This window comes from Brienomyrus brachyistius, chromosome 3 (assembly GCF_023856365.1).
Source record: "Brienomyrus brachyistius isolate T26 chromosome 3, BBRACH_0.4, whole genome shotgun sequence".
Lineage (NCBI taxonomy): Eukaryota > Metazoa > Chordata > Actinopteri > Osteoglossiformes > Mormyridae > Brienomyrus > Brienomyrus brachyistius.
Window position 1 is genome coordinate 10,341,036 of NC_064535.1, and position 19,218 is coordinate 10,360,253.

At 39.4% G+C, this 19,218-nt stretch overlaps 1 protein-coding gene across 1 annotated transcript; it reads left to right on the forward strand.

Moving 5' to 3' along the window:
- The first annotated feature begins 1,411 nt into the window (after window positions 1-1,411).
- On the forward strand, window positions 1,412-6,420 carry LOC125739305 (cytochrome P450 26B1-like). The gene is made up of 7 exons (XM_049009273.1): window positions 1,412-1,661; window positions 2,085-2,411; window positions 2,802-3,026; window positions 3,452-3,727; window positions 3,995-4,150; window positions 4,384-4,839; window positions 5,125-6,420. The coding sequence occupies exons 2-7, from the start codon at window positions 2,208-2,210 to the stop codon at window positions 5,479-5,481; spliced, it is 1,674 nt and encodes a 557-aa protein (XP_048865230.1). The 5' UTR covers window positions 1,412-1,661; window positions 2,085-2,207; the 3' UTR covers window positions 5,482-6,420.
- Window positions 6,421-19,218: the final 12,798 nt, after the last annotated feature.

Consider the following 19,218-nt stretch of genomic DNA (forward strand, 5'->3'; position numbering starts at 1 on the left):
AGAAATCCTTCCATTCATCTTCTAGCCACTTCTGCAGAGCAGCGTCAGTCGTGGGGAGGGGTGGGGGAGAGACGGGGACTGGAGCATTTCCCAAGCAGGATGTGGCACGAGACTATAGAATACCCTGTTTGAGAGTCTTTTGTAGGGTACGCAGTCACGCGCTATGAGAAATTTACAGGAGCCGACTCAGCAAACAGCATGTTGTTGGGCTACAGGAGGAGAAACATGCAGAATACAGGACGAACATGCAAACTCAGCATACAGAAGGCAGCAGATCGATCCAAATCTATGACTTTCTATGATCAGATCTATGATCTGTACTGACATGCTACCCACACAAGAATAAAAAAAGATTAATGAATGAAATTGTGATAATTTCTCTTGGAATAAAAATCACTATTCTATGGGTTACCTACAGGTCAGACGGGGTTTATCATTTGTATCTTTGGTGAATGAATTGTCTATATAATTAATGTTGTTCTCCAGGCATTAAACTTTTTCTCGAATATGTGGCAGACATGTTATGTATCGATCTGATTTTAACACTGTGTGCGTGTAAAAGCATTGCTGCTCAGACTTGAGTATACATTCTGATTTCGAACGGATGTAAAAATTGTAACAAAACTGCAGCATTTTTAAATGTCAGGTTATTTTCATTGTTTCCCGAATATATGGAATTTATTTCTCCCTTATAAGGTTTATAATAAACTTATTTATTTATGTTCATCAAGTTGTCATTTGACAAATTAAATAAAATTAATCGGTGACTCTTAGTTTAGTTTCTGAAATAACTAAATAAGACGTTAATGTTTGTTCCAGAAAATAATGCGAGAGCCTCCGCGAAAACGTCCCGTTTCGCCGCAACAGGTGTTTCTGAGCTCCAAACGGAAAGGGATACAAGTGATGATAAAAAATAGGTAGTAATACTGCATAACAGTAGTTTTCAAGTGTTATGCGTATTTTTCTTATTTAGAAAGAAATGTTTCGGTAGCCAGTTTTTCACTGTTGTTCTTTCAAGCTGCTTACGGGAAACACGCGTATCGTTGTACAACCTACAGATCTATTACGCACCAAGTATTTTTAGATTTAAAAAAATCTCTTTAGATGTTTCTGTTTTAACATTTAAGGAGTATGAGTGCATTCGTGAGATAAGGACAGACGTCATTAAAGCTGATTCATTTTGAAAGACCTGTTTTTATTCATTTCAAATTGTTAAAATTAATACGTATGGATAATATATTTACTTATGTCAAAGAATGACTGGCTAAATATGAAATCAAACAATTTTGTAATGAATCGCTTTGGCCAGAGATCGACTATCACCAACTTAAAGTTCAGCCAATCCGTGGTTTCCCTGCCACTGGTTACCTGCGTCCCCTCCGTCTGTCACTCCAACTTCGTTCATCCCATAATAGTTTCCCTCTCATTCTCTCAATCTTTGAACGTGGTCGCTGGTCACAGACCTGACTGCAATGCTGCTAGATCTAAGAAGTCCCGATTTAAATATTCAGAAACATAGTACGTCACCTACGAAGGTGGATCGTACATTGCGCCGATATCTATAAAGTTCCGTGAAAACAGAAAGCCGAAGATTGCACTTTGGAAAGAGTTTCAGAGAAGAAATCGTTTGGAGAGCGGCGTAAATCCGAGGTTTATACGAAGTAAGTGCATCACCTTTTTGTCATTAGCTGCTTCCGTTATACATCTCCAGAACATTTAAAAAAATGCACCGCAATAATTCCGGACACCGTTCATATTTAAATTAACTGTTATCAACCAAAATTTTCACTATATTGAGCTATTCAGTGTAACTGTTGTCTAATGTACAATATATGATGAAATATTGCAGGTTTTGCGCATATATACAATCAGAACCAATCAATATGAGAAACTATTTCAGTAGGCCGAGTCTAAATGTTATCCATCGGTAAGCATTGCTATTTTCAAAAATAAAACAAACATATAAGCCATTAAATAACCAAGCAAGCAAAATAAGTCTTATCGGTATTACTTTGCCATTTCTGAGGTACAAATAAAATGTCGATAATCGTATATTAATTTTTACTTTTCTTCGTTTAATTCAGATATTTGAAGACCGCACAAAACGCTCCACTAAAATCATTAACTTTTTCTCTTGGACTACACCCCGCATAAAACGCATAATTTTTGAAGCACTTTTTTTTGTTTTAATTGCGGTTGTGGTTGAGATGCTTCTGCTGGACTTAAATCACGTCTCAGTGCTGGTTACTACGATCACTTCAGTGTTGTCTGCGCTGCTCTTGCTCGTTATCTCTCGGCACTTATGGACCTATAGATGGACTATCACACGGGACAAAGAATGTAAGTTACCACTTCCCAAGGGCTCAATGGGCTGGCCGCTCGTAGGGGAAACCTTCCACTGGTTCTTTCAGGTATGTGACAAAATATATATTTTGCCTGGACACATAAAAAAACTTCACTGAAATATACTTTGTATTTTGTCTGATGTTAGTTCTACTTACATTTCCACTTGAAATCATATTATGTATTATCTGCTTCAGCCTCCTACTATGAAACTAAATGAACATTTGGGCATTTTCAGCTCTAAGTCTGATACTGCAAGTGCAGGCTTGTTTCAGATGTAATGGGTAACTCGCCCGTTTAGTTAACGTGGGAGTTCAAAAAAGCCAAAGCATGCATTCTCCTATAGGAATGTGTCATTCTTGTGCGTGGCATATCATAGGGAGAATTAAGGGGGGAAGAACTTAATTATGCGCGCTTGAGTTTACCACCTCGTTTTTTCTTAATTCCGTCTTCGGCAGGGTTCAAGTTTTCATATATCGAGGAGGGAGAGGTATGGAAACGTATTTAAAACTCACCTTTTAGGCAAGCCTGTTATCAGAGTAACAGGTGCAGAAAATATACGCAAAATTCTCCTCGGAGAGCACAATTTGGTGTCTACTCAGTGGCCGCAGAGCACGCGGATCATCTTGGGACCCAATACGTTGGTGAATTCTATTGGGGAGCTCCACAGACAAAAACGAAAAGTAAGAAATGCTTGTACCGCGCCGAGGAACAATGTTTACATCAGACAAGGTTTCATGGGCTATAGTATTATATTAAATACATCAGACTGTTTATTAAAGACGTATAGCTTGTGCTGTTCAGGTAGCCTATTGTTCATTATCTTACTGTTGTTATAGCCTCTTTACATGTGGCGATGCTGAGTGATCATTCATTTAAAATGGACGGATCGAACAGTATCGCATCCTTATTGGGTTTTTCAAGTGCGAACTACACTTTGGCTAATTTGGGTGCATAGCAACACTCATCTGATGTAAAGTTGATGTAATGAATCATTTAATCTGCTGTCATAGGAGCATTTAAAAACGTTGTATAAATATCAAAAACAAGAGTATTCTACACGTTTTGTGCCATCTGGTATATTTATTGTTCTCTTCTTCCTTTAAAGATCTTGGCCAAAGTGTTCAGCCGCGGGGCATTGGAAACGTACATGCCCCGCTTGCAAGGTGTTGTCAAGTCTGAAATTGCCAAATGGTGCTCGGCGCCCAGCTCTGTGAACGTGTATAACGCCGCCAAATCTCTTACATTTCGCATTGCAATCCAGGTCCTGTTGGGACTGAACATAGAAGAGAACCGTATGAACCACCTTTCCAAAATATTTGAACAGCTTATGAATAACCTCTTCTCGTTCCCGTTTGATGTGCCTTTGAGCGGCCTACGGAGAGTGAGTAATTCTTAAATGTTGTGATTTGGTCTATATTGCTGTGCCATATTCTGCTCAATATTTTTTCCACATTATTCATTATGTAGACATTATTAAGCTGTTAAAAATGTTACGAATCCAGTAAAAGATAAATAGCCAGTTTCCCAAATGTTTTACTGCGCGGTTTTAGACAAATTTATCACCTATTAAATTAGACTGCATGGACATTATGTAAGTTGCATAATTTTTATAGTAAATTTTAATACAATTTATCTGTATTTTCATCAGGGTATTAAAGCTCGTGAAATTCTTCACACGTGCATGGAGAAAATTATCGAGGAGAAACTCCGAACTTATCAGACTGAAGGTTATATGGATGCATTCGATTACATGCTGAGCAGTGCCAAGGAAAACGGCCATGAGTTAAACGTTCAAGAGCTGAAGGTAGCCTATCAGAGAGTGATATATAGCACTAAAGAATTACGTGGTTATGGAAATATTTGCAGTTTATTTATTGTATTTAATTAATAAAGTTATCACATACATAGGTCCATGTATTGTTGTATAAAACGCGTCAATGTAGCTTATCATATGACTGCAGTAGAAAGTGTACGTAATGTGACAAATATTACATTACTAATGACTTAGACTTGTTATGTCGTTTCTTTGAATTGCAGGAGTGTGCGGTGGAGTTAATATTTGCTGCCCATTCGACTACGGCAAGCGCGTCTACTTCGCTCATTCTCCTGCTTCTGAGACATCCGATGGTGGCTGAGAAAGCCAAACTGGAGCTGACTAAGCACGGGCTTGCACCCTGTCATCAGCTTCTGCTAAATAAAGGAAACGAATTAGTTTGGAAAACCAATCACTCCCACAGCCGGACAGAGAAGAAGAATCACGAAAATCGCACCAAAAAAGTGGGCTCCGAAATTTGTCCGCCAGAAACAGTTTACTGTGATCCAGTGATGGATCCCATTAAGAAAACATCAAATTGGGGTACTTGTCACCCTCATTTAACTTTGGAAAAATTAAGTCAGCTCCGTTACATGAACTGTGTTGTTAAGGAAGTGCTCAGATTTCTGCCACCCGTGTCTGGCGGATACAGGACTGCACTGCAAACCTTTGAATTGGACGTAAGTCTTGCCAGAGATATCACATATTTTTAAGAATTATTTGCCCTTATAGGAGTTTCTGCCTTAATTAAAACGAACACATCAATCAAGTGGGCGTATAGATTCCGAATATTCGAATCAAAACGGAATTGTAACCTGTAATATCCGCTTATAATTTTTTCTTTCTTTGGATAGATCACATTAGATCACTTATGTATGTATCTACTTCAGTATCACTATGTAATAGGCCTACAATAGATTAAGAGGGAGAGTAGCGTGCTGACTCGTATTGTGTTGTGTTTAAAGGGCTATCAGATTCCGAAAGGATGGAGTGTCATGTACAGCATCAGGGACACGCACGAAACAGCTGCAGCTTTTCAAAGTCCCGACCTCTTCGACCCAGAGCGTTTTGGAGTTGAGCGGGATGAAAGTAAGAGAGGACGCTTCAATTACGTCCCATTCGGTGGTGGCACCAGAAGTTGCATCGGAAAGGAACTGGCGCAAATCATACTAAAAACACTGGCAGTGGAGTTGCTTTCTGCAACGGAATTTAAATTAGCCACAGAAACCTTCCCTCATATGCAAACTGTGCCGGTCGTCCATCCTGTGAATGGACTGTATGTCTATTTCAAATACACAAGCTTTATCAACAACCAAGTCTAGACACATTCATTATAGTAAGTTAGTTGCTTTGCGTTTTAAATTATTGTATTTGTGATTGCGTATTTTGTGTTATGTATTGTTGTTATGAAACATGCAACTTTAAGTAACAAAAATATAGGGAATTGTGTTTTAAAAGCCAAAATTAAGACTGGGGTAGTTTTTTTATCGAAACACATCGTGACATCTCTTCCTTTTGCAACAAGCTTTGTTTTGCAGAAAATTGCTCAAGAAAAAAAAATTCTGAATGGTTAGGATGTTCATAATTGCAAGAATAAAATAAGTGTTAAATGTTTTGTCCTCGTATGCAGATTTTTTATTTAAGTGAAGGGAAACTTTAGTAATATACGTAAACTAATAGACCTAGAACAGATAGTTCATGTGTTTTATAGGTAGCATATAAAATGTCCAGATATAATTATCCTGCATAGTATTGCAATTATACAGTGAAATATACAAGGTTGTTGAAAGCATGGATAACTATTTGTAATCGATGTTTAGCGTAATGTCGCGCCTTAATATAGTTTAAGTAGAGCTAGGCTACTTACTATGCCTCTTATAAGGCACATGCATATAAAATGTGAAACTTGTTCAAAATGCTGTGATATCACTAAAGAGACGAGTATGGTTAAATGGAAGGATCAACATAGCTAATAGCACTTTTCTATCTATATAAACAGTATGTTTGAAATCGATAATGATGTGTTTGTTTTGTTGGCGGTGGGATCATAACATTACTTTCAATTGTATCAGGTCTTTTACTATTTATATACAATTATGTTATTTTTTTACTGTGTGGAAATGTGAAATGCGAATGTGATTATGATGACGATTTATGAGTTCATCTACCTACTTCTGAATAAAAAAAATGTTTCACTAGCTTTAGAGACAGTTGCACCTTATGTTGCAGTCTGTAATTAAGTAAAAAAAATTATGTTCGAAGGGATGTCACGGATTTCACTTATCGTTCTACATTTATAACTGAGCAACAGTATAAATATGGTTAAATACACGTCTGTTCACAATAGATACCGATTGGATAAAAATAAAAGCAACTTAAACTACTAATCCAGTCTTACCTAATAAAAAATAGATAAGGCAATAAACAAGTGTCGGAAATAACGAATTCAATGATTTGACGCTAAATAAAAAGATGTGATAAAAGCGTGTTTGACACAAATACTACAATGCTAACAGTACTAGCCTACCTGATACTGATGTAGGCTAATACAGTCCTTCAGATGTCATGGTATCCCCACAGAGATCACTGAACCACTTATCCAAGTCCAGTTTACCGTCCTTAGGGATGACGGTTTTGTTAGGCTTGTGTAACTGTCAACTGCCTTAATTTAACAAGGGCACCCCTATAATATTTGGCAGGGCCTCTGCATATGCAGTTTTAAGCACTAGATAAATTGAGGAGAATCCTCAATTTATCAATCTCCGCACAGGAGAATCACCGAAAACAACCTGAATCGAAAGTGGGGAGAAAGTAACTTAGGACAATGAGCGGGTGGCAGCACCCAATGCCACCCCCCCCCCCCCCCCCCCCCCCCCCCCCCCCACACACACACACACGCACACGCGATTTTAGAATTCAACCTCGTATTTGCTCCTTACTCGATAAAGCGCATTTAATAATTTCACTCATGTAATCGAAAACACACGTCAACTACTCGTACCTGCGATACCAGCAGCGTATAGCCTACAGAATTTCACGAAATTGTGAAACGAAATCGTGAAAGTTTTTCGGGAATATCTCGTTTCTGCATGCAGTTCCTGCCAAAACTTAAAATCCTTTCCAGGCAAGCTGAAGGGCTGCTCATCTGTTGTCTCAAATGCAATTAACTTAAGTAGCTTTAATTATTTTCTGATGACATTAAAAGAATTAATGACTCCAGATAATAGAGCTTCCCAGTGTTATGTTTGGTTCTTAGGACCAAGTATCCAGTTATTTTATGCACGTTGAACTTGGAAAGGTTTTCACTAGGGTTCAAACGGATGTCACGGTTCGTGTTGAAGGTCGCCAGCAGGTCAGCGCCTGGGACAAGCTGGGACCTCTGGGGCATCACACGTCACTCGAGCGTAAATCACCGATGATTGTGAAGGATGAACCTAACACACGAAAAAGCGCACACCCAACGACAAGTTAAAGCCCGAATGCTCTCACCCAAATCACCGTTTGAGTTGTGATTATAAAATGTCTTTTGTATATATTTCTGTCTAAGTACTATACACTTTAAACACAATGCAATGACAGTGTCTACCAGGGGGGGGCAGATGGTGGGGGGGACGGGAGGGACACATCCCTACCACCCCAATTATAACGGGACCCGGATCCGTCAGTCCCACCTGCCCGCCACTTTTGAGGGGGAAAAAAATTTACAAAACTTTGATAAGTAGCATTCTTAAACAGTGAACAGGGCAGCAAATTATACAATATTTTTCATTTTGCTAGAAGCTATGGATTGCTCTGCAGTGATTTGAGAGGGGACCCCTGTTAACTGTGCATATCCCTTACTAACAGATACAACTTTATAACAGCAAGTCTCCATTCTCCAACTTTTCAGCACTATAGAGAGTATAGATAGCGACTGTCTGAAATTTTGGATTACCTGTAATATATATAATTAGGTCTGCACTTAAAGCATATCGGTATGAAATACATAAAGTGGTGTCGCTACGAAAGCGGTGCTGCTGCTCATACTCCTACAGTCCACCAGGGGGCAGTGCGAGAAAACCATTTTTGTCGACTCAGCTGTTTTATTTTCGATCTGGCTTGTTTATACGAGGTTGTGGCATGAAATGTTTTTGATTCTGTGATATTGCTGCAGTGTGCTCTGCTGTGTTTGTTGCCACTGCTCCACTTAATATCGGTACTTTGCTCAAGTAAATACAATTTTACTACCTCGTGTTCCATGTTGCATTATGTTGTTGGATCTCGAAGTAGTTAGTATTTCATACTTTATATTAAGGCTGCACGATTTAAAACATCTTCGCACACCGTCTATGACTGATGTACAGGCCTACTGCAAGAATAAAAATGTCTATGATTGGCTCGGAAAGCATGAGCTGGTGCGAAAGTAGCTGCCGTAAACTTTAGTTTTAAACAGCAATGTTGGACCGTGGAGCCTCTGACTAGTTACAGAAGTTAGCATGAAATACTAATCTGGTTGTGTATTAATTGTCAGCCCCTTAGTATCAAATTAACCAAGAACACCCTATTAATTGTAATTTCTGCTCTCTTAATCAGTGTTGGGCATTTCAAGTCCTCTTTCGTAGATTTATTCGTGTTCCGACCCACTCCTTATTTTCTACGTTGTTCTTGTTTTGAACTAATGCCTGCTGTCCTGTTGCAGAGACACAGAGATCAGCCAAAATAGATGACAAAAACACTTTTTTCATAACACACTGCATACGGTATTTTTTGGGCAGCATAATATTGATGATATAATAAGAGGTCAATATTGCAATATAAAACTATAATGTCGAATATAAATTAGGGCTCACCTGTATGTAAATTGAATACATAAACGGGTTGTGCACCATTCAGAACTGACTTGAGAATGACCTTGAAAATCAAATTCAATTCATAAAATTGGTTGAGAATATAAGGAAGTAGAATTAAAATGTAATTGATTTCACATTAAGTCATGCACATATGTAAGTGAAGCTTTAACAATACAGCTTAATATTTCGATATGAATTACAGACACTCTTCACTTAACGTCCGACTTCCGTTCCTACGATTAGCTATATAGGTCGTTAAGCAAATTGGTCGATAAGTAATACTTCAAGCATACTGTACTGGTAATGGGTTTGTGTAAACCATCTTTAGGTATTGTTTTAATGTCGAATTTGCACCCCGTGTAACATTTTTTGTATATTTGTGAATGTTTATACAGTAATTAATGTACTGTATGCTCTAATAAACAGTGTACTGTTCCGTTATGTGTTTTCTCCGTATTTTCTCACACGGAGGCTGGGGAGAAGCCAACAAAGTTGGTTCGTTAATTCTGAAATAACGAAGGGTTTTGGGAAACGCAGGTAGACCACACTTGTTCTTTACTTACGTCATTTTTCTTAATTTGCGTTACTAACTAAGATCGATCACTTTCGGTCAGCCGCCCCAGCTGAGGTCTCCTTAAGCTCATATGTTTTGTAGAATCTTGGTCTGAATTTGTAGTTTCTGGATCTGAAATGCCAAACACTGACTCTTAATGCTATTTCATCCAACGTTGTTGAATTAGAGAACAAAAAAGTTCTGAAGTTTTTTTTTTTTTTGGCACGGTCGTGGGGAGTTTAATCTTAAAATATAATATAATATGGTTGAAAATATGTAGTAATACTAATGTTAACCTATGCTATGGCCCCACCATTCAAAATAGAATGTTGTCTAGGGCTGGCAGGACAAGTTTGGAGCTATAGAAATTATCCTCAGCCCAATAGCCCAGCCCTAGGCATGCCACCAGTGGGCACAGTATGTTAGTAATAGGGAGCAAGATCAAAGGCAGTCTTTTGGGTGGTGGTCCATTATCAATACTCAGGGGATTCTATTGTCTCAGTTGTCTTAAGCCCTAGATTTTTTATTCAACATGTATCCTTCCCTTCATTTATATGGACTGAGGTGGAATTTACAGGTGTAATCAATCAAGGGTCATCAGATTCTCTTGGGTTCTTCTGATTGCTTTTTCCTACAGGATACGAATCCCCAATGCAGCTTGCAATTGTTTCATATAACCCTTCACATCATTATACCCATCCATGCATTTTCCAAACCGCTTATCCTACTGGGTCACGGGGGGTCCGGAGCCTATCCCGGAAGCAATGGGTACAAGACAGGGAACAACCCAGGATGGGGGGCCAGCCCATCGCAGGGCACACTCACATACCATTCACACACACACGCACACCTACGGGCAATTTAGCAACTCCAATTAGCCTCCAATTTTTGGACTGTGGGGGGAAACCGGAGTACCCGGAGGAAACCCCACGACGACATGGGGAGAACATGCAAACTCCACACACATGTGACCCAGGCGGAGACTTGAACCCAGGTCCCAGAGGTGTGAGGCAACTGTGCTAACCACAGCACCACCATGCCGCCCCCCCCCACATCATTAAAATTTATCTTTAAATATGGAATGCAATTGAAATGATTCTTTAAACTTCTGTGTAGTCTTAAATGTCAAGGTCAAATGTATTTACATACCATGTTTAAAATCAGCTGAAGTTATCAAAGTACACGAGCAGGCAGGTTATCCCACAGTTAAGGAGCAGCAGCAAAATCTCCTTGGATAGTCTCCTTTTCATCTTAATTCAGCAAATTAAGCTGGCATTATGGTGGGGCATTATCCATATAATGGCTCCAACTAAGCAGGATTTATTAAGAAAAACAAATGAATAACCAGAAAATAAAGGGACTGTGAGGAGTCGAAACAAAACAGATAAAACAAAAATTAGGGCAGGGAGCAACATTGGGAGCACAATACTAAAGGCAGGAAAGTGCTCAGGAACATTAGAATAATTACCAGGGAAAACTACACCACAGGGAATCAGTACAACAACACAGGGTAACAACCATAGAGAGATTCAGCAACAATGAACCAACAAAAAACAAAACAAAAGCAAGCACTTAAATTCACGACGAACAAGACATGACACAGGACAGGTGAAACCCATAACTCAATTAACATGGCAAAAGGACTCAGGGCAGCGAGGAACAGGTGGGGTGGATTACAATTAAGCACCACCAGAGACTCGTGAATATTAGCTAAAACTGAAGGCTAACTACACTAAGAAAGACTAGGAACACAAGAACCACAGATCATAATCAAACAAGGCACAGGCACAGTAGAACAAATACAGAGATACAACACAAAGACATAAATAAACAATACTAGACAATAGGGCAAAATAGACCAATAAATTAAACAAAAGATGAGGCTGGACTCAAACTTACAATAAAAGACATCACTGCTGGCCAAATGGGGAAAAGGCACAGTGCCAGACAGGCACCAACCCCGAAAGCTGGTTACTTGACCTAAGAAAGGGAGGGACTAACATTGATGCGGCATATATCAGCAATATAAGAAGGAGCCTGACCATGCAATGCCTTAAACAGAATTAATGAAACGTTAAAAAACCACTTTATATCTAATTGTCAACCAATGCTGAGGTTAGCACAGGAGTAAGCACAGGTAACGCGCTTCCTTTTCCTGGTACCAGACTCATGATTGTAAAGGATACAGAAAATATCTAGAACTTTGACAATTTCTTTAAGTACAGCTGTAAAAACTATCAATTGCTTCTAAAACTATCAAATTTAACTGACTCTCATGAGGACAACCGCAGAAGGACAGAACAAGAGTTACCTCAGAAATTGCCAGTTAACCACATCTCAGATTACAGCTCAAACAAATGACTCGGATTCAAGCAGCGGACACATGTCAAGATAAACTGTGGGAACCTGTGGGATAGGGCCTCCATGGCAAATTCACTGCTATAAAGCCACTACTTAAGAACAGCGATAAGAAGATATTTCCTGAGGCCAAGAAACACAAGAAGAGGACTATAGACGGTTCACATTCAAGGATTGTGGTTCCAACTGCCGTGTTTTTGTGTGATGCTTCAAAAGTGAACGGATGAAGTCCACGTATCTGGTTCCCACCATGAGGCACGGGTGAGAAGGTGTGATGGTAAGAGTGCTATGCTTGTGACACTCTTGCGATTTATTTTGATTGTAAGGTACAATTAACCCCCATGGCTACCGCAGTATTCTGCAGTGACACGCAGACCCATCTGGTTTGCGCTCACTTGGGCTGTCGTTTGGTTTTCAGTAGGACCTGATTGACACCTCCAGGCTGTGTAAGAGCTATTTGCCAAAGAAGGAGAGTGATGGAGTAATGACCTGGCCTCTACCGTCACCCGGTAGAGATGGTTTGGGATGAATTGAACCAGTGAGTTAAGTTAAAGCAGCTAATATGAGTTTAGTACATGTGGAAACTCCTTCAGTTTGAAGAAGTGTGTGTGTGTGTGTGTGTGTGTGTGTGTGTGTGTGTGTATGTGTGGGGGGGGGGGGTTATGTATATATTGCATTATGGGGACCACATGTCCCCACAATATGATAAAACCCTGTTATTTTGACATTGTGGGGATCGTTATTGTATTTTGTTTGGTTACTTATGGTTAAGGTCAGGGCTGGGTAGGGGTTAAGGTCGTCATGTTGGGATTAGAGTTTTCCCCATAGAAATTAGTAAAAAAAAAAACACAGTAACCTGAATGCTTATTTTAAAAATCCCAGTAACCTGAGCACAACACTGAGAGGGGTAAGGCTGCTTGAGTGCAGGAAGCTTTAAGCGGAGACGAAATCTCAGCGATAGCTGTGTGCGTCACTGAGCAGGTTATGCCTATCCCGGATGCTACAGGAGCAAGGCAGGGAACAACCCAGGATGGGGTGCCAACCCATCGCAGGGCACACTCATAACCCATTCACTCACACTTATGGGCAATTTGGTAACTCCAATTAACCTCAGCATTTGTTTGGACTGTGGGGGAAAACCAGAGAACCCAGAAGAAACTCCACAATGACATAAGAACATGTAAACTCTACAGCATGGAGCCATGGCAGAGACTCAAGCCCTGGTTGCAGAGGTGTGAGGTAACAGTGCTAACAATTCCTGTTTTTCTCAGTGCATGCAACAAATTACCATGGTCTTCACACATACAACCTGATGCCATTCTGAGTATCACTGGTTGATGCAAGTACCACAGCTTGAGAATCACCGATTTAGTAGTGTTAAAGTTTGGGGCCGTGCCCAACTTAAGGAAGAGTGAGACTCGAGCCTCATTGTAACTCAGAGGAGGTTCTCTCTGTTTCAATTACTGGCCATGACCCTTAAAGACACGAGCCGTTCACACAAAAAAGGAGAGGAAAATTAAACATGATCCACCAAAGTGAAGGATAATTATTGGCTGTGTCAGACAACATCTGCTATTGCAGCATTCCTCCAGTCAGCTCCTCTGAAGGCAAGCTCAAACCTCCTCCAGAGTTCATGACTGACAAAGGCTCCAGGCTGTTCTTTCATTCACACTCATTTATTTCCATCACAATACGTGCATCTGGCCTGATGCCAGAGGAACAGGGAGATAAAAAAAGGGTATTTTTTTAAGAACGGTACAGAAATGATCTGCGTCCTTGTGTGTACATGTGTGTGCTTGTCTTGGTGTGCCACTGTGAGGCTTCCAGAAGTAACTTAACAGTGCGGATCCATCGTTTCTGAGCATTCCGGATGTTTCTTATTATCACTAAAGGTTCAGCTCACCCAGCAGTCAAACCTGTAACATTGAATTACCTCATGTAGTATTTGTATAATGCAAAAGCAGTATACTACTAATAATATAATTGTAACGTTTATACTGTATATGGTCCAGGCTTTCCTTTACACATTTTCCTTTAACATTCAAACGAAGTCACATACACCAAATATTACAGATTAACAATGAGGCCTCGTGCCTGCAAGTTTAGAGGTTCCTGAATTTGCGTGGGTTTCCTCTGGACTCTCCAGTTTCCTACTGCACCGAAAAAACATGTGATTAGTTAAATTGGTGTTTTAAAATTGCCTGTAGTTGTGAACTTGTAGCCTGCAATGAATCTGCCCTGCTGGGATATTGCAACCGTATACAACATAAGCTTATGGGAGATGGATGAATGGATGGGCATATAGTCTGTATAAAGCACCCCTCACCACTTGTCCAATTCAGAACAACCCAGGATGGGGCACCTACCCATCACAGGCCACATTCACACCTATGGGCAATTTGGTAACTCCAAGTAACCTTAGTATGTTTTTGGGGGGAAACCAGAGTAGCTGAAGGTAACGCCATTATGACACAGAGATCATGTAAACTCTACACACCGGACCCCAACAGAGACTCAAACCCAGGTCTCAGCACTGTGAAACAACAGTGCAAACCACTCCACCAACCTTGACCCCCCCCATCAATAAAGCACTATTTTCTTAATGTACAAATTTTTGGTATTGTACTTTTTTAAACTCATATTTGGTATTTTGGTAGAAAAATTATATTTAGTAATTGTTATGTTCAGTGTTAAGAGTTAGTGTTATTTTATATGTTAAAATAATCTGAAAGGCTTTTAAAAACATTTTTTACTAAACATTTTTGCTGGATTAAATCTCTTAAACACAATGACAATTAACTCAACAGTTCACTGTGACGGTCCCTTTCTGTTATAGCTAACTTTATTCATTATCTAAACTCATAGCAGCCTTGGTCCAAAGCATTTTCCAATAGCTTGGAAACTATTCTCTAGACCTGTAACATATAGTACTTTCATATATTCATGTTCAACTAACAGCAATGCTTCACAATTGCTATTCATGTTTAATCAGCCAAACACAGACCTGTTACTTCATCCATCCATCCATCCATTTTCCAAACCGCTTATCCTACTGGGTCGTGGGACCTGTAATGTCCCATTATACCTATAATGTCATGGAGCGCTGTTCCTGAAGTAAATAGTTCTCGAAGTTGCGGGTGATTTTTGTCATTAGGAAAAATCAGCAAAGACAAGCTGGCCTTGTGGCAGAGGTCATCTCGCGTTATAGCTTCCTGAAGTCGTACCTGCTAAGTGGTGCCATTAAGAGGGAGACGTGGTGTCTAGTGTGGGGGACTAAGCTGCAGATCAGGCTTCCTGTTGGCTCTAAACAGAGTAATTATCCTGAAACGCTCTATGAAGATAGGACTATAATGAGATGGTAGAGTGGTGTGTGCAGCAGGAAGTGAAGTCGTCCTGCTGTTTCACCAGGGTGAGAAGCATGTTAAGTTCTCCAGCTGTGTGTCACTGTATGAATATACATGAATTTCATTACATGTGATAAAATCAAGATCATCCCTAATGATACTGCTGGAAAAGTAGTCTTCCTCAATATGTGCATTGATTAGATAGATATATAGATAGATAGAACTTTATTAATCCCTCGGGAAGGTTCCTCTGGGAAATTCTAGCATGGATGAAGATGGATGGATTTCATTCTAAAAATGTCCCAATACTGCTGAATTGGCTTCCAGATTATACGTATCTGTTTAATAATCTTATTAGTGAATTCCTCTGCCTTGTGCCCTGTGCTGTCTAGGATTAACTCTATGCTCCTATTAATCCTGTACTGATCAAGTGGTTGGGTGATAAAAAACTTTATTGTTATTATAATCAGCATACCTTTACATATTTACATGCATTAAATTCGACCCATTTGAAGAATAAGGCAATAGAAAACATGTCATTGTTTGGTAGTGTTAACTTGGGTCAAGGAGTCCTGGGGCCTGTACTACGAAGATGGAGTTATTGGGGTAACTTGTCGAATTTAAGGTAGTCTGGGCAAAATGTAAGTGAACAAATATGAAGTCCATTTAAACTGTGGTACCTTAAATCTGAGAAGTTTCCCTGATAAGCCAGTAACCCCGCTTCGTAGTGCAGGCCACTGGCTGCACAGACAAGACAAAGTTTTCAACAGAAGATATCAGGAAACTGACAGGTGGAGCCTCAGATGGGTGTAATGATCTGGCTGCAGGAGTGAACCTGGGGTGTTTGGGTTAAGCAGTTCATGGTTTTGTTAGGTGAAATGTTTTGCCTGTTAGGAATCTGACAAAGAGAATACCAGCATCAATTAAACGAGCTGGTCTGATCTCGTAAATCTAAGATGATAGATTTGGGATTTGCTGAAGCTTCAGAGCTTTAGTGGGTGGGTCTTTGTGTAACTGCCAAATTCATAATCTTAATAAACTCATTAGCAGAAAGTGTTTTGTGTCAGACTGGCATCCTGTTCAGGGTGTTCCATAACCAACAGGCAAATGGGGGGGGGGGGGGGGAGGAATGGAGCAAATGGGAATTATGTGTTTCAGCACAAAAACATTCATTAAATGCATAGTAACTATAAGCGCAACATGAATGTATCATAATTATTCAACCACTGATCCAGTATATTTCCACAACATTTTCAAAGGTGGTGGCAACTGTCAGTTAAAAAAAAAAAAAGATGAACCTACAAAAAGCAGAAAACATTGAAATTTGATCTTAGTCATTCTCAGTAGACTAGCGATGGGTTGGGGACGAACAGCACTTAGAAAATAGCCAGGAGCAAAACTGGTTTTCCAGTCGATCAGGTTTACATCTATCGCTGTGTTGTAGCTGATGCGTTGCAACCACAGTTAGGAAGGCGCTGGCACTACAGCTGTACTGACAGGAAGCAATTTACAGGGTGTAATTATGATCAGAAGCTACAATAGGTGTGAAAACAGCCCACCAAATTAGGTCATATAGCGTTCAGGAGTTCAGCAGAAGCCACGAGGTTGAACCGTAGCTGGGTAATAGCTGTGTTATAGCCCTGGTCTTACACATCACTAATCCACCTAAATTACAGTGCCAGAACATATTTACTTTTTGTCCATCTATCATTTTTCAGGTTCTCAGTTGCTCCAAAGAACTGCAATATCCACAGCTGTGAGAGCATTTCCTGGGTGAGGGAAATGCATGTGTTAATTCTGCAATATAACAGCAAACACTGTAGTTCCCTGACGTGTGCAACTCCTGGGAGCAGAAAAGCTATAAAGTGTGATTATAGCAGTGGGTGACATGCCAACCTTGGAAGTAATAATGAAGAGTGCAAACCTATTTGATACACTCTGTCTTAATGGTGCAGTTCTCAACTTAATGTCATATGCTTAGAATCAGGTTTTCCCTCATACAGGACCACCCTCACATTTCCGTGTATAAATGCTGCTCCTACCATGGGGGCTGATATGTATATGAGGGGCATCCCTGATATTTCGTGCTACTCATAGAATATCTTATGGTCTTCAAGAGCCCGTGACTATTTTAGACAAACTAGTACATTACATTGGTGAGACAATGGTTAGACAAAATGCACATTGCTTCCGTTTTAAAACACGTTTCCCTGTTTTACGAATTGGTTAGACAAACTAGTGCATTGCATTGTAGGCCCCTGATTATACAGGTATGTGTTTTTGTTTTTGTCGTCTGTTTTGGACTTCTAGCAATTGTTCTACTGTGATTTCCATTATTAATTCTTTCCTCCGTATTCCTGCATTGTTATCCTAATGTATGTTAAGGTGCTTAAGATAACTGCAAGCGTTCGGGATTCCAAAATTTCCAAATTTCCAAAGTTCCAAATTTTTCTGGTGATACACCCGAAAAAATAATTGATTGAATTATCTACAACATCCATGAACACTGTTCTGAACTTCAAGGACTGATTAAGCCAGGGGTACTCAGACAATAGAAACACAATGTAATCTGGACCGTGCCATTGCCCCCAGGTTAGCAAAATCTACGGAGGGGTGACCCTCGCCCCAGTCAGTGAAATTTACCCTGGCCCCCTTCCCACGGACCTTGGCAAAGTGTGGCTGATGCATATTAGACCTCAGGGAAAAATAATTAAATACTACTGCTGGTTTAAACACAAACTTTTCACTTTGTTATGGGTACACACTAGTACAATCATTCTAGGAATGTGTAACTGATCCTTCCGTATTTTAGCTAAAGTATAGTATAGAGGTAGCATATCCATGTCCATAATTTCAGACTTTCATTTCTTATAGGTTGTCTTCCATTGGTATTAGATACATGTTTAGGCCTGAACCCTGTCTTGCAATGATCAATTTTCTATTAAATACTGTCAACAGAACGACACAACCTGACCCACTTCTTAAGTCTTCCATGACTTTTTATACTTCTGAAAAGGGGGGCGAGAGAAAGCGGGTTATAAAATTTGCTTAAACTTACTATCAGAGAATGTTTTTGTTCAGAGAAACATATCTAAAGTTTATCGTTAATTAATTTGCTATCTCTTGTTCAAGATTCATTAAAGTGTAAGGTCACACCTAGGTTAACGAGGTTTGTTGCCAATTGTTTGCGAAACAGAATCCTGTGATGGGAAACTGCACAAAGAAACAACAGGATATAATCAGAACATCTGCAGTTATACCTTTTAAACTTGATAGTTATACCTGTTCAACCAGCTGCATTGGCCAACTTTGCCACAGGGTATCATTATTTCGTGTGAGAAAAACATTATGTGGTTTTTGTTCTTTGAAATTGTAGATACTGAATCCTGTTGTACTGCTGCATTAAACTACCCGTGTTAACCTTTTAATAGTAAATGTGAACATCGGCATCTAGTGACATCTAGTGGACGCTTGCTATTTTTCTCAAACAACAGTTATGGATGGTCATGCTAATAAACATACATATTCAGGAAAAGCAGACAATGTCATCTATAAAAGAAAGTTGTTTTTTAATTCTAGACTTTAATAAGTCAAAATATTCAGATCTGCACCTTAAGCATAAAACAAAAGGAAATTTTAAGAAATATGCAATAGTGTGGAATTATTTATAAACGCTGCATGATTTCTTACTGTGCCAGGAAGTTTAAGGAAATAAAGCATCTAGCTTTTATTTACTTCTATTCATTTTGTCTTAGATTTCCACTAATGTAATATAACAAATTGTCAAGTTTCATTTTGTTTCTTCAACAAAAGCGAAATGGATTAAAGAGTCACAGCAAAATCTTTCATGCAAGGCCGTAGCATCCAATGTGATTTATAAAAATGTGCCAACATACTGGGATTAAATTCATTCAAAAAATATTGCTATGGGAAATGTTTGGATATTTTTGGGAATAAAGTTCAACTTATTCAATA